This window comes from Zalophus californianus, chromosome 12, assembly GCF_009762305.2.
Source record: "Zalophus californianus isolate mZalCal1 chromosome 12, mZalCal1.pri.v2, whole genome shotgun sequence".
NCBI classification, from domain to species: Eukaryota; Metazoa; Chordata; class Mammalia; order Carnivora; family Otariidae; genus Zalophus; species Zalophus californianus.
The window spans coordinates 101,081,345-101,094,032 of NC_045606.1; the positions used below are offsets into that span (position 1 = coordinate 101,081,345).

At 42.9% G+C, this 12,688-nt stretch overlaps 1 protein-coding gene across 2 annotated transcripts in view; it reads left to right on the forward strand.

The window, feature by feature from the left end:
• NUB1 (negative regulator of ubiquitin like proteins 1) overlaps positions 1-12,688 on the forward strand; it is a 27,684-nt gene continuing 14,996 nt past the window's right edge. For both annotated transcript variants that reach the window (XM_035723229.1, XM_035723230.1), the window contains exons 1-7: positions 1-129; positions 3,208-3,325; positions 5,360-5,527; positions 7,649-7,707; positions 8,715-8,785; positions 11,866-12,048; positions 12,228-12,319. In XM_035723229.1, the coding sequence (XP_035579122.1) occupies positions 59-129; positions 3,208-3,325; positions 5,360-5,527; positions 7,649-7,707; positions 8,715-8,785; positions 11,866-12,048; positions 12,228-12,319 (762 nt within the window). In that variant the 5' untranslated portion in view covers positions 1-58. The remainder of the gene's footprint in view (positions 130-3,207; positions 3,326-5,359; positions 5,528-7,648; positions 7,708-8,714; positions 8,786-11,865; positions 12,049-12,227; positions 12,320-12,688) is intronic.

The following is a 12,688-nucleotide window of genomic DNA, read 5'->3' on the forward strand; positions in this document are numbered from 1 at the left end:
GCCGCGCGAGGGGGGTGCGGCGGCCGCAGCGGCGGGGGCGGGGCCAGCCTCACCCGGAATGAAAATAAACGGCGGCCGCTGCCGCATCCGGGCACTCGGCGGGTCGCGGCGGGCGAGGTGGTGGCGCAGGTGAGGAGGCAGCGGCCGAGCGTCCGGTCTCCGACCCGGGCCTCACCGGCGCTGCTTGGCGCCCCTGTTCCCGGCACGACTCCGATGCGTCCCCCGCCCGGGGCGGGGCGCGGCCACAGCGGCGGGCGGTGGGCGGCGAGCGCGGAGGCTGGCCGGGGCTTGGGGACGAGCCGACGGTTCGCGCGGCCCTGGGTCTGCGCTGGGCTGGGCCCGGGTGGTGCGGTGTTTCATGGAGTTGTTCTGGGGGGGAGACAGAGGAAGATACGTATACTCTAAAGTAAATCTCGTTAGCCAGACAAAAAGCTTGAATCTTAGCACTGCTATCCCAGATATGTCATTTGGGATTCATATTTGCAGTCAAAGCTAGATTTTCTTTGCTATTTAATGAGAAAATATGGTTGACTCTGCATTTCTCTGATCATCTGGTTCTGCATTTCTCATCTCCTTCCCTTACTCTTATTTTTTAATACAAGAATCTTTTATTGCTCCGCTTAAGAGGAAATACAGTGTATTTTGATTATATGTGTGTATATATGTATATATTTGAAAAGCTCTGGGTAAAGGTCCCCATAGATCGCTTCATTACAGAAGCGAAAGTGAAAATTTTAAAGTAGTTTACAACGTTTCATTTTCAGTTTGGAGCAGTAATATTAATGAATTTCTGGGCTTCCTCCCCCCCGCCCTGTTTTATTGAGAAATAGTTGACATACATCACTGCTTTTTTGGCTGTAATGTGAAACATTGTATGGCATGCATAATGAAACTTTCAGTTCTCTAGTTAAAACTGAAAAGTGGTTTATTAAACTTTCTTTTGATTTCAAGTATGTATCCTCTTTTTATTCTGTTGTCTATAACTGAAATTTTTGTAAATTTCCAAACAGCAGATTAATCTTTTTTAAACATTAAGTCTCGTGTCTATAGACCTCCATCTGTTCTGTTGATTTGCTCAGTGGGTAGAGTGTGGGACACACAATGCGTTTGTGAAAGTCTTTGGGCCTTTAGTCAGATCTTGCAAAGAGTCCCTCCATAAGCAGCCCATGAAATGATCATCCCTCCCCATTGATATTTTATCCAGAATTCATGAAGATTTATGAGTAGGGAACTATGTTTAGTGGTTGTGTGAGTTATATGTGTTTGAAAAGCTAAGTACTCATGCTTTTCTGTGTGAGCAGCAGTTTGTTAGTGCTTGAAGATCTGGGGTTCTCTCGTGGGTCACCTGGATGCAGAGCAACCTCTTTTTTTTTTTTTTAAAGATTTTATTTATTTATTTGACAGAGAGAAACACAGTGAGAGAGGGAACACAAGCAGGGGGAGTGGGAGGGAACCCAGTGCAGAGGGAGAAGCAGGCTTCCCACAGAGCAGGGAGCCCGATGTGGGGCTCGATCCCAGGACCCTGGGATCATGACCTGAGCCGAAGGCAGACGCTTCACGACTGAGCCACCCAGGCGCCCCAGCAACTTCCTTCTTGACGTGTTTGTTCCCTACTCCCTTTCCTCCTCCCTGTCCCAATGACCCTCTTTCTTACCCCCCAGACTGATATAAAATAGATTTGAATTTTCTTTTAAAAATATTCATTTATGGAATACATTGAAGTTAACAAACCTGATTTAAAAATTAGGTGAACTGGGTTTTGAGGGTGTGGAATACTACAGGCCCTATATAGAAAAAGAGAAAGTTACTTATCAAGGTTATGTTAACCGTTATATATATATTTTATTCTATAGAACGTGTCTTCATCATTCAGAAGCTAATTACCCTTTTACTTTTCTTACTCCTTCTCTAGTAGCCTTCCCCACCCCTTCAAATCGCTATGCTAGTGAGAGATGGGTAGACAGCTCCTTTGCTGCCAGGGCCTTCTTTGCGAGAGACTAGTTACGTAACACAGGTCCGACAAGCAGCAAAAGATTGCGGGACAAAATGCCAAGTCCAGTGTTGTAGGCAGAAATCCCGGTGCTAGCTATGGTGCTGCCTAACTTTGTGACTTTGGCCAAGTCATTTTTACAAACCTGGGGCCTGGGTGTCTTCGGCTGTAAAATGATGATGCAACTAGTGTTAGATTTGAATAGTACATGGTAGATCTGCTGTTTGCTTATTGCAAAATATATGAAATTTTTCTAGCAAAACTTTTTAATTTTAAAAATTCAGATATAGAGAATATTGATAGTTCACGGTTCCAGCTAGCTTTTATGTTTACCCTACCAAGGTGGTTGATCTTTGTTAAACTCACCAAAATACAAATACAAGACAATTTATGTATCTATGTTGAATTGTTTATGAAAGTTAACAGCTTTAGGGACTCATCTTTCTCTCATTTGATCTTTTCTCTTAGATCAGAGAACAATAGCTTAAGAAATAGAGAAGTATAATAAATCTTGCTACATATTAGCAACTTTGAAATGCGTATTTTATGTAACATAATTTGTAAGTGTATATAGTGTATTTTAGCATATGTATAGAATGTATGTATTTTAGAGAAGTTTAGAGCTAGTTAAAACCTAATCTAAAAGTAATTTAGGGCGCCTGGGTGGCTCAGTCGTTAAGCGTCTGCCTTCGGCTCGGGTCATGATCCCAGGGTCCTGGGATCGAGTCCCACATCAGGCTCCCTGCTCGGCGGGAAGCCTGCTTCTCCCTCTGACCCTCTCCCCTGCTTGTGTTCCTGCTCTTGCTGTCTCTCTCTCTGTCAAATAAATAAATAAAATCTTAAAAAAAAAAAAGTAATTTAGAGGGGTGCCTGGGTGGCTCAGTCGGTTAAGCATCTGTCTGCCTTCGACTCAGGTCATGATCCCAGGGTCCTGGGATCAAGCCTGGTGTTGGACTCCTTGTTCAGCAGAGAGTCTGCTTCTCCCTCTCCCTCTGCCTGCCACTCCCCCTGCTTGTGCACGCACTCTCTCTCTGTCAAATAAATAAATAAAATCTTTAACAAAAAAGTAAAATGAAAAGTAATTTAGATTAAACAGGAGAGGGAGGTGTGGAGGGGAGCTCTTCTTACCACATTGAACACATCAATGTATTTGGTAAGTTATGAAATGCTTTGAAATGTAGTGTGGGATATTGCTCATGTACTGTTTTGCTTTCAAGAATGGCGCAAAAGAAGTATCTCCAAGCAAAATTGACCCAGTTCTTAAGGGAAGACAGAATTCAACTTTGGAAACCTCCATATACAGATGAAAATAAAGAAGGTGGTTTGGCATTGAAGGTATTTTCTTTTAAGACATAAATAAATAGCGGTGTTGTAAGTCTTCTTGGTAAATAAGATTCTGAAGTCCCCGGAAATTTCCAGGTTTAACCATGTAAATTTTTGGCATGATCAAAAGTATTAGTGATTAGCAGGTACCCACTTTTTACTAGGAATTGACAAACTTATTTTTGTTTAATAAGATTTTATTCGTATGAGAATGTTCTCTAATTTCCCAGGCACATACTATTTTTAATGCCTTCACAGTGTTTATATAAAATTAGTAACTTGGGAACTGATTTTACCCTGCTGGTGCACAGTCCTCATGCCACTAAGGGCGTGTATTACATGTTCATGGGGAGCAGCTGGCTGGTTCTCTGTTCTCCTCCTTGCTAGCATAGTTTGCTATAAAACAATTGTTTCCTTCCCCTGGCTTCTTTTATACTATGGTTATCTGCTCATTTGTCCAAAATACATTTTTCTGATACTTACATGTCAATTTTTTATGGTGACATCAGAAATGGCATTACTTTACGTGAGTGAGATTTCTAGAACTTGAAGTTTGCCTGCTTTTTCAAACAAAAACAGTAATCATTTTTGACAGGACTCTTTTATATTGGAATATAGCATGTACTTCTTTGCTTTCTCCGTCCAAGTATCCTGAGATAAACGATGGAGTGTTTTTCAGGAACTAAAGATTGTCACGGGGCATCATATTGTCCAGTGTGGTGACACAGTGATGTGCTTGGGAGGGAAGAGTTTTCCTTCCTGTCTTTCCCGTTCCTGACAGGCCTCACTTTTTATTTTTTGCACACCCATCTTGTGACCTTTTTTCTGAATTTGCTTGTTATAATCCCTTGGCTCCCAAAGCTATGTATGGCATAATAAGAAAGCTGTTTGGTCTTTGTCCCCAGTACCTGACACGGAGCTCCTAAAATCCTTGGAATATCCCCATTTGTAAGGGTGATAGGAGCATCTTTTGTGCCAATGAGGCAACTCTTGGTAATACCTTCAGGATGGGGCTGGTGGCCAAAAAGACCAAACTTCAATTAGAAGATGAGACTTTCAGGGCGCCTGGGTGGCTCAGTCGGTTAAGCGTCTGCCTTCGGCTCAGGTCACGTTCTCAGAGTCCTGGGATGGAGCCCTGCATTGAGCTCCCTGCTCAGTGGGGAGTCTACCTCTCCCTCTCCCTCTGCCCCTACCCCTGCTTGTGCTTGCGCTCTCTCTTGCTCACTGTCTCAAATAAGTAAATAGAATCTTTAAAAAAAGGAGAAAAAAGATTCGATTCTCAGCCTACTTTCCAACCTTGGGGAGATAATGACCAGAGGCCAATGATGTAATCAATCATGCCTACATAATGGAACTCCCATAAAAGCCCTTAAATGATGGGTTTCAGGGAGCTTCCAGATTGGCAAACATACCCATGTGCTGAGAGGGTGGCACACCCCTACTCCTCAGGGATAGAAGCTCCTGCACTCATGACTCTTCCAGACCCACGTATGTGCCTCTTCACCTAGATAGTCATCTGTGTCCTTCATAACAAACTATGTTTGTTAAGTATAGCATTCTTCTGAGTTCTGCCGAGTCGTTCCAGCAAATTATTTTACAAACAGTACCAGTGATTCAGAATTTTCTGTTAAGAAAGTTATTTAAGTCAAACTTGACTTGTTCTCACAAGTTAAAAAAATGAGATTGTTTTCTTTGTTTTTTTTTTCTTTCTGTCTCCTCCAGGAGAGTTGATGACTTCACTGTTCCTTAATTTATGACGTGTTACAGCGACATAAGTCATGGCCCACCTTTCTTTTGCCCCTAGAACAGTCCAGTTATTTTTGCATCTTCTGTTGGGTTTGTTTTCCTATTCTTTGTTTTTATTTTTCCTCGGATCCTTTCTAGCCTCTGTACCTCTCCAGATGCCAAGCCCGTCTGGATTTCCCTCTGATGGGCTGACCACCAGTCAGCAGTTTTTTGCCTTAGAGTCCTTTATCCGCTGTTCTGTACTGTGCCCCTTTTTTGAGTTGGCACTACATTGATCTCTTTTCTGATATTGCTTCACAGGACCTTGCTAAGAAGTACTCTGACAGGCTAGAATGTTGTGAAAACGAAGTAGAAAAGATAATAGAAGAAATACGTTGCAAAGCAATCGAGCGTGGCACAGGAAATGAAAATTATAAAACAACAGGAATTGCTACGATTGAGGTCTTTTTACCTCCACGGCTAAGAAAAGTGAGTAATTTTCCCCAACAGGTACATGTAGCAATGCTTCTTTGACTTACTGATAAATTATGATTTTTTTTTTAAAGCTACAATCCAAAGTTAACGTTCTTTTAGGTTACTTCAAATGCTGAGTGTTTATCAACTTCAAAGTGAATTTTATGGATTCTTAAACTGGAACATTTACAGGGTAGGTTTGTCCCTCTTAGGTCTCCCAAACTTCACAAAGCCATGTATCACATGCTTACCTTTTCTAGAGTTTGAATGAACATTTAGAAATAATGGGGAATTAAAAGAGTACTTCCAGTTTTCCCAAACCGTGCACAGTAGGACACATCAGGAAAGATGTCTCCTTTTTTTCTGTGCTGATGGAGGCTAAAAGGTAGTCAGCTGAGTGCTCAAGCGGGGCCACCTTCTGTCAGGGCCATGTCCTCAGTAGTTCAAGTCCAGAAATGGTATTGGGGCAGGGAACCCAAAGGTCGCTGGCCTCTGGGGACTGATCAGTGTTAATCATTTTCAAAAGATATGAAAATATATATGTGTGTCAGAGCTACCGCAGGACTCAGCAGTTTTACTCTTAAGAGAAGTGAAAACCGTGTCCGTGCAGAAACCTGCTCATGAATGTTTATAGCAGCTCTGTTGACAAAAGAGCTCTGTTTGGCCAAAAGGTGGAAATACCCCAAATGTCCGTCAGTGGGTGACAGATAAACGAATGCACTGTAGCCACACAGTGGAATAGCATTTGGCCATGAAGAGGAATGCAGTGCTGACGCATCTTCAACATGGCGGAACCTCAGAGACATTATGATAGAAGCCAGACACGTGTTGTATAGTTCCATTTGTATGAAATATCTAGAATGAAAATCCACTGAGACTAGATTAGTGGTTGCCTGGGGCTTGGGGGTTAAAGGGAGAGAATAGGGGGCGCAAAATACGGTATTTTTTGGAGAGGATGGTGAAAATGTTCTGAAATTTGATCATGGTAATGGTTGTATAACTTTATAAATGTAGTGGAAACCACTGACTCATATTTTAAACGGGTGAGCTTTATGAAATGTAAATTATCTCTCATTAAAGCTTTAAAAAATTTCTAGGAAAAGAGCTTTATGAGAAAAAGAAAATTACATATTAATCTACCTCAGGATGTCCGTTCATGAGTTCAAAGGGTAATATATGTATATAGGCCTCCTCTTTGCTAGCATCCAGCACCTGGGAAACCAGACCACCAGCCAGAAAGCTGGTTGGCGAGTGTGGAATCTGAGCAGATCTGCACGGTCTCCTCGGCTTTCCTAGTGATTACAGTTTTTCCTTCTAAGCCCAGCCAGCGGGGAATAAAGAGGTTCCAGGATGGCGTTTTGCCACTGCCTGCTCAGTGGGCATGGTGAAAGGGAATGTGTCTTGTTCCCTGAGGGTGGCTGTGGTGCTGAGGTGGCGGGCTGGGCCCTTGTGTCGTATAGGTTAGCTCCCTTGAATGAAGATGCATCACAAATCCCTCTGAACATCTTGCTTCCCACCAGAGGCTGAAACCCTGCCTGAGGTGCACACTTCTACCCCCTTGAGGGCTGCTAGGTCACGGGGTCAGCATGTGCCAGGTCATGTGCAGTAGCTTCTCTGTCAGGCATCCATCATTTCAGTCCTTAACACTTTCTGATACCAACCTTCCTGATTTTATAGACGGAGTAATAGCACGAGAAACTGTCACGCTGATGTACGTTTTCTTTCTTTTTTTTAAATTTTTTAATTTAAATTCAATTTAGTTAGCGCATAGTATATTATTAGTTTCAGGGGTAGAGATCAGTGATTTATCAGTTGCCTATAACACGCTGTGCTCATTCCATCACGTGCCCTCCTTAATGCCCATCACCCCATCATCTCATCCCCCCACCCACTTGCCCTCCAGCACCCCTCAGTTTGTTCCCTAGAGTTAAGAGTCTCTTATGGTTTGCCTCCCTCTCTGTTTTTATCTTATTGTATTTTTTTCTTCCTTTTCCCTATGACCTTCTGTTTTGTTTCTTAAATTCCACATGCGAATGAAATCATACAGTTATTTGTCTTTTTCTGACTGACTTGTTTTGCCTAGCATGATACCCTCTAGTTCCTTCTGTACAGTTTCTTTTGCCTTTTTTTAAATAGGATAGGAAAAACCTGTTGGAGACCCGACTGCACATCACTGGCAGAGAACTGAGGTCAAAGTAAGTATCTGTCTGCCCGGTGCCCCAGCTGCTCTCGGCCCTCCTACAGTGGCTCACGGGATCCTTTGTGACAAATCCTGTTAGAGAGGGCAGGTACTATTCTCCTCACTTAGTGGAAAGGAATATCGAGGCTTTGCGGTTGCAGAACGTAATCAGGCTCACACTGGCAGTTCAGGGCAGAGTGAGAACTCAAGACTGGCACCATTTGCCTTCATTTCCTGGTATAACAAGACCAGGGGGAGCTCTGTGCCTGCCACTTAACAGGTACTTGATAACGTGCTTGAATCAATCAATGAGTGATATACGTAGCCTGATATTCATTAGATCATTAGCTTTGAATTTTATTTTTTAATGCATTCGTAACTTGCTGTGACATCCAGCAAAGTGTTTTAGCCAATTTCAGGCTGTTGGCCCCTCTGTAAAAAAGAAAAAAATACCTGTCACGTACTAATGACATTCTCACTTTTGAGAGCTGGTTGGTTATGTCATCCACTTCTATATTTTTAAATGGTAAGTGTTTTGAGTACCTCCAGGGCTAGCCAGCCCTTGTTTCTGAAGCTGATTTTTCTCATTTTCTTTGGTCTGCATCAGGGCTGTTAGGGATGGATTCAGGAAGCAACATTCATTCAACACACACGAGTGGAAGATTGTTTGGAACAACCCTCTATTCTGGGCTCCTCCAAGGAGACTGCAGAAAGTATAGAGAATGGATTTTCTCCTGACATGCAGCCAGGGCCCTCCTCTTCAGATGGATATTCCGCACAAGTGGTCTCCACTTCATAAGGAAACAAGTAGTAAAGCAGATAGTTTAAAAAAGAACATTGTCTTGTACACAGTTTCAAATAACCATCTAGTAGCCTGGCTTTATCGTGAGCGATGTTTGGGAGACAGTAAATTGAAATACTGGGCATTTCTGAGTGAAACGTTTAAAATAGCTGTCATGATTAAACTATTTAATGGATAATAATAAATTGATTACCTGCAGCCTCTACCGGTTTATTTTACAGAATTGCTGAAACCTTTGGATTTCAAGAAAATTATATCAAAATTGTCATAAACAAGAAACAGCTTCAACTAGGTATGTCATGGCAAAGTGCAGATTCTCTGTCGAGTTAATGTAACGACTGCATCTTTTTTCTCACTGTTTTTCCATTCGCAAATTTCTAGTGGCTTTACTGCATATATGATCTAAAACATTACTGTAGAGCTTATTAAATTAAAATGTAAAGCAGAAAACTACCCTTCTAATCAATATTTACTGTGTGTTCTGTGCTAGTGGGAAGAAAAGATGCTCACTACAGGTCTGAGGAAATGTTATAGAACAGAAGTGTAGGTGTGTTCAGAGTGAAATGTGGTTCCAGTAAGTTCTCTCCAAGGCAGAAGCGCTAAAGCTGAGTGAGGGCAGTGGGGTGTGTTCCGATTGAGAGAACCTCATATCGGAGCCCCCTGATGTCAGTTTGAGCAATTGAAAAAGATCCAGTACAGCCGAGTATAGAAAGTGAGGGTAGGGTAGTGCTTTTTAAGGATGGAGGGCCAGGCAGAGCCCACAGTGAAAAGGATATGGCAGTGGTTCTCAACCAGGGGCGATTTTGTCACCCAGGGGACATTTGGCAGTGTGGAGACATTTTTGGTTATTATGATTTGGTTGTGGGGTGGGGATGGAGGCTTGTGCTTCTGTCACTCAGTGAGTCAGGACCAGGGATGCTGCTGAACCATCATACAGGGCACAGAGCAGCTCCCACGACAGATTCACTTGGCCCACGATGTCAGTGGTGCTGCTGTGTAGAAAACCTGGGCCCTGTGAACTCGTGCAGTATTAGAATGTTTCTCCTAAGAGGCGGAAGCCACAGATGCCGAGGGGTGACACGATACATTTGGGTTTTAAACATCCCTTTGGGTGCAGTAGGGGAATGGACTTGAAGGACTCAGGCAGGCACTACAGTTGGTTTCCAGTAGGTTCTTAGGGCTCAGAGAGTCAGGTTCACATCCTAGCTTGGTGGAACACAGCCTGCACATGGCCCTAGCCTGCCTTCTCCACGAGCCATTCCCCATCGTCTCTTTCAGATGTCATAGATAGCTTTTCATTGTCCTCTCATCTCTGTGACACTTCTGTTTGTGATAATCTTCACTGGGCAGAAATCCTGGATTTTGTTGTTATCAGATCTGTCAATTTCCGTCTTATCATTTGTGTTAAATAATCTTTCCCCTGGGGCACCTGGGTGGCTCAGTTGTTAAGTGTCTGCCTTCAGCTCAGGTCATGATCTGGGGGTCCTGGGATCGAGCCCCATGTCCGGCTCCCTGCTCCGTGGGAAGCCTGCTTCTTCCTCTCGCACTCCCCCTGCTCGTGTTCCCTCCTTTGCTGTCTCTCTCTCTGTCAAAAAATAAATAAATCTTTAAAAAAAAAAAATCTTTCCCCAAGCCCAGGGACACACAGTCTTCTACATTTTCTTGTATTAGCCTAATCTGTGTGAGGTCTGCAGTCTGTCCAGAGGCCCCCTTTATATATATATATAAAGGCTAAGGATCCAGCTTTATTCTTCTGATATCCCCTGCTAAACTTGCCCTTTCCACACTGATACTTGGTGCCCCCCTTTATTAGAACTCTGTTTCTGCACTTCCCATTCTTTCCATTTACCTGTAGATTTATTCCTGGACCAGAACCCTAGAGGTTTTTTTTTTTTTTTAATTGGAGTATAATGGACATATAACATTATATTAGTTTCAGGTGTACAACATAATGATTCACTGTTTGTATATATTGTGGAGTGAGCACATTAATGTTAACTCACATAGTTAAACATTTTTTTTTCTTGTGATGAGAACTTTTAAGATCTACCTCTTAGCAATGTTGAAATACAGAATACAGCAATACAGTATTATTAACTCTAGTCACATGCTGTATGTTACATTCCAGGATGGACTTATTTTGTAACTGGAAGTTTTGACCACCTTCACCTATAGAGTTTTTTTTATGACTGTGGTTTTGTTGTAGTTTTAAAATCTAGTAAGATGAGTCCTGTTCTTGGCTCTTCTTTATCAAGGTGACTTGGCCATTGGTGTACCTTTATTTTTCTACATAAATGTTAGAATGTTTGTCAAGTTTCTAAAAAAAAAAAAAAAAATCTAACGGAGTTTTCCAGAAAAATATTCAAATTTATATGTTTATAGTTCATAATATTTCATTATTTTAAAATCTATATGCATCTGGGAGCCTGGGTGGCTCAGTTGGTTAAGCGACTGCTTTCGGCCCAGGTCATGATCCTGGAGTCCCGGGATCGAGTCCCACATCAGGCTCCCCACTCGGCGGGGAGTCTGCTTCTCCCTCTGACCCTCTTCCCTCTCGTGCTCTCTATCTCTCATTCTCTCTCTCTCAAATAAATAAATAAAATCTTTAAAAAAAAAAAATAAAATCTATATGCATCTGTGTTTATTCTTCATTTTGGTGGTTGTTTATTTGCATCTTTGAGTTAATTTTTGTTAGGTTTGTGTATTTGATTAATTTTTCGTAGAACCAGCTACTGATTTGGTGAATATGCTTTCATTCTGTTTCATTGATGTCTGACACTATCTTTATTAACATTTTTTTTTTTTAAAGATTTTATTTATTTATTTGAGAGAGAGAGAATGAGAGATAGAGAACACAAGAGGGAAGTGGGTCAGAGGGAAAAGCAGACTCCCTGCTGAGCCGGGAGCCCGATGTGGGACTCGATCCCGGGACTCCAGGATCATGACCTGAGCCGAAGGCAGTCGCTTAACCAACTGAGCCACCCAGGCGCCCTCTTTATTAACATTTTATGTGTAAGGTCCTGGGTGTAAGCACTTTACTCAGGACCACAGAGTTAAAAAGAACCCAAGAGGTTTGCTTCAAACCACCACAGTGAATTACCTCTCGCAGTGCCCCGCTGCACTGTGGCTTCTCATCTCTTGCTGTGAGCTGGGTTTATTTCTCCAGTTAGAAGGTATAAATATGCACTGGCCGATTTTACCCTCTGCTTAACAGTAACAGAATTACACAGCCAGACGTCATGTGTTCTCACCGGGCACGCGGCACGGTGGCTCGCGAGTACTAACTCGGGTTTAAGAGTTCCATTTAACAGAATGGACTGTGACCAATACATTTATGGCTCTCTCCGTGATAAGCATTTCTGATTTTTACAGGGAAAACCCTTGAAGAACAAGGAGTGACGCACAATGTGAAAGCTATGGTGCTTGAACTAAAACAGTCTGAAGAGGATGTGAGGAAACGCTTCCAGGTTGCAGAAGAAGAGCAAAATGAGGCCGAACTAAAAGAAAAAAGAATTCAGAGGACCAGGAGAGGCCTGGAGATACTGGCGGAGAGAGGTACACAGAGCTCTGGGCTCTTTATTTCCCGCTGGCTGTAAAGGGACGCTGGCGGGGGGGCAGGGCACACAGTGGGCACAGTTCTTACGGACTTGTCTTCCCCACAGTCTAACGCTCGTAATGTCCCATCCCTGCTTTCTAGTGTTGAATTAATGGAGTTCCTTTCGGTTTTGTTGCAGCTGAGATGGTGGTGGATCCAGAAACCACACCATATTTAGACATAGCTAACCAGACAGGCAGATCGATCAGAATTCCTCCTTCAGAAAGAAAGGTAAGTACTATAGAAATTTATGGCTGGCGCTTTGAGTTGCTGTCAGAACAGAAGTGGTTTTCTAGCTGTTTCATCTTGCACTGTCATAAAGGATTAGAAACAGTTTTCCGTGGGAGCTTCTAAACAGGATGGAAGCCTATGATGGCACCTGCATCCAGCAGACTCAGCCTGTGGTTTTCAGTGCAGTAGAACAGAACGGCTCGATGGCATGTCCTGCCGCAGTGACGTGATGCACTGCCTTCCCCCCAGGTGGCTCCCTGTGGCAGTGCTGGTTTTGGTGTGGGTTTTTGGGTTTTTTTTTTTTGTTTTTACAAGAGGGCCATGTCCTCTAAGGAATGGATCAGAATAGGGAGCTGGGGGTGGGGAGTG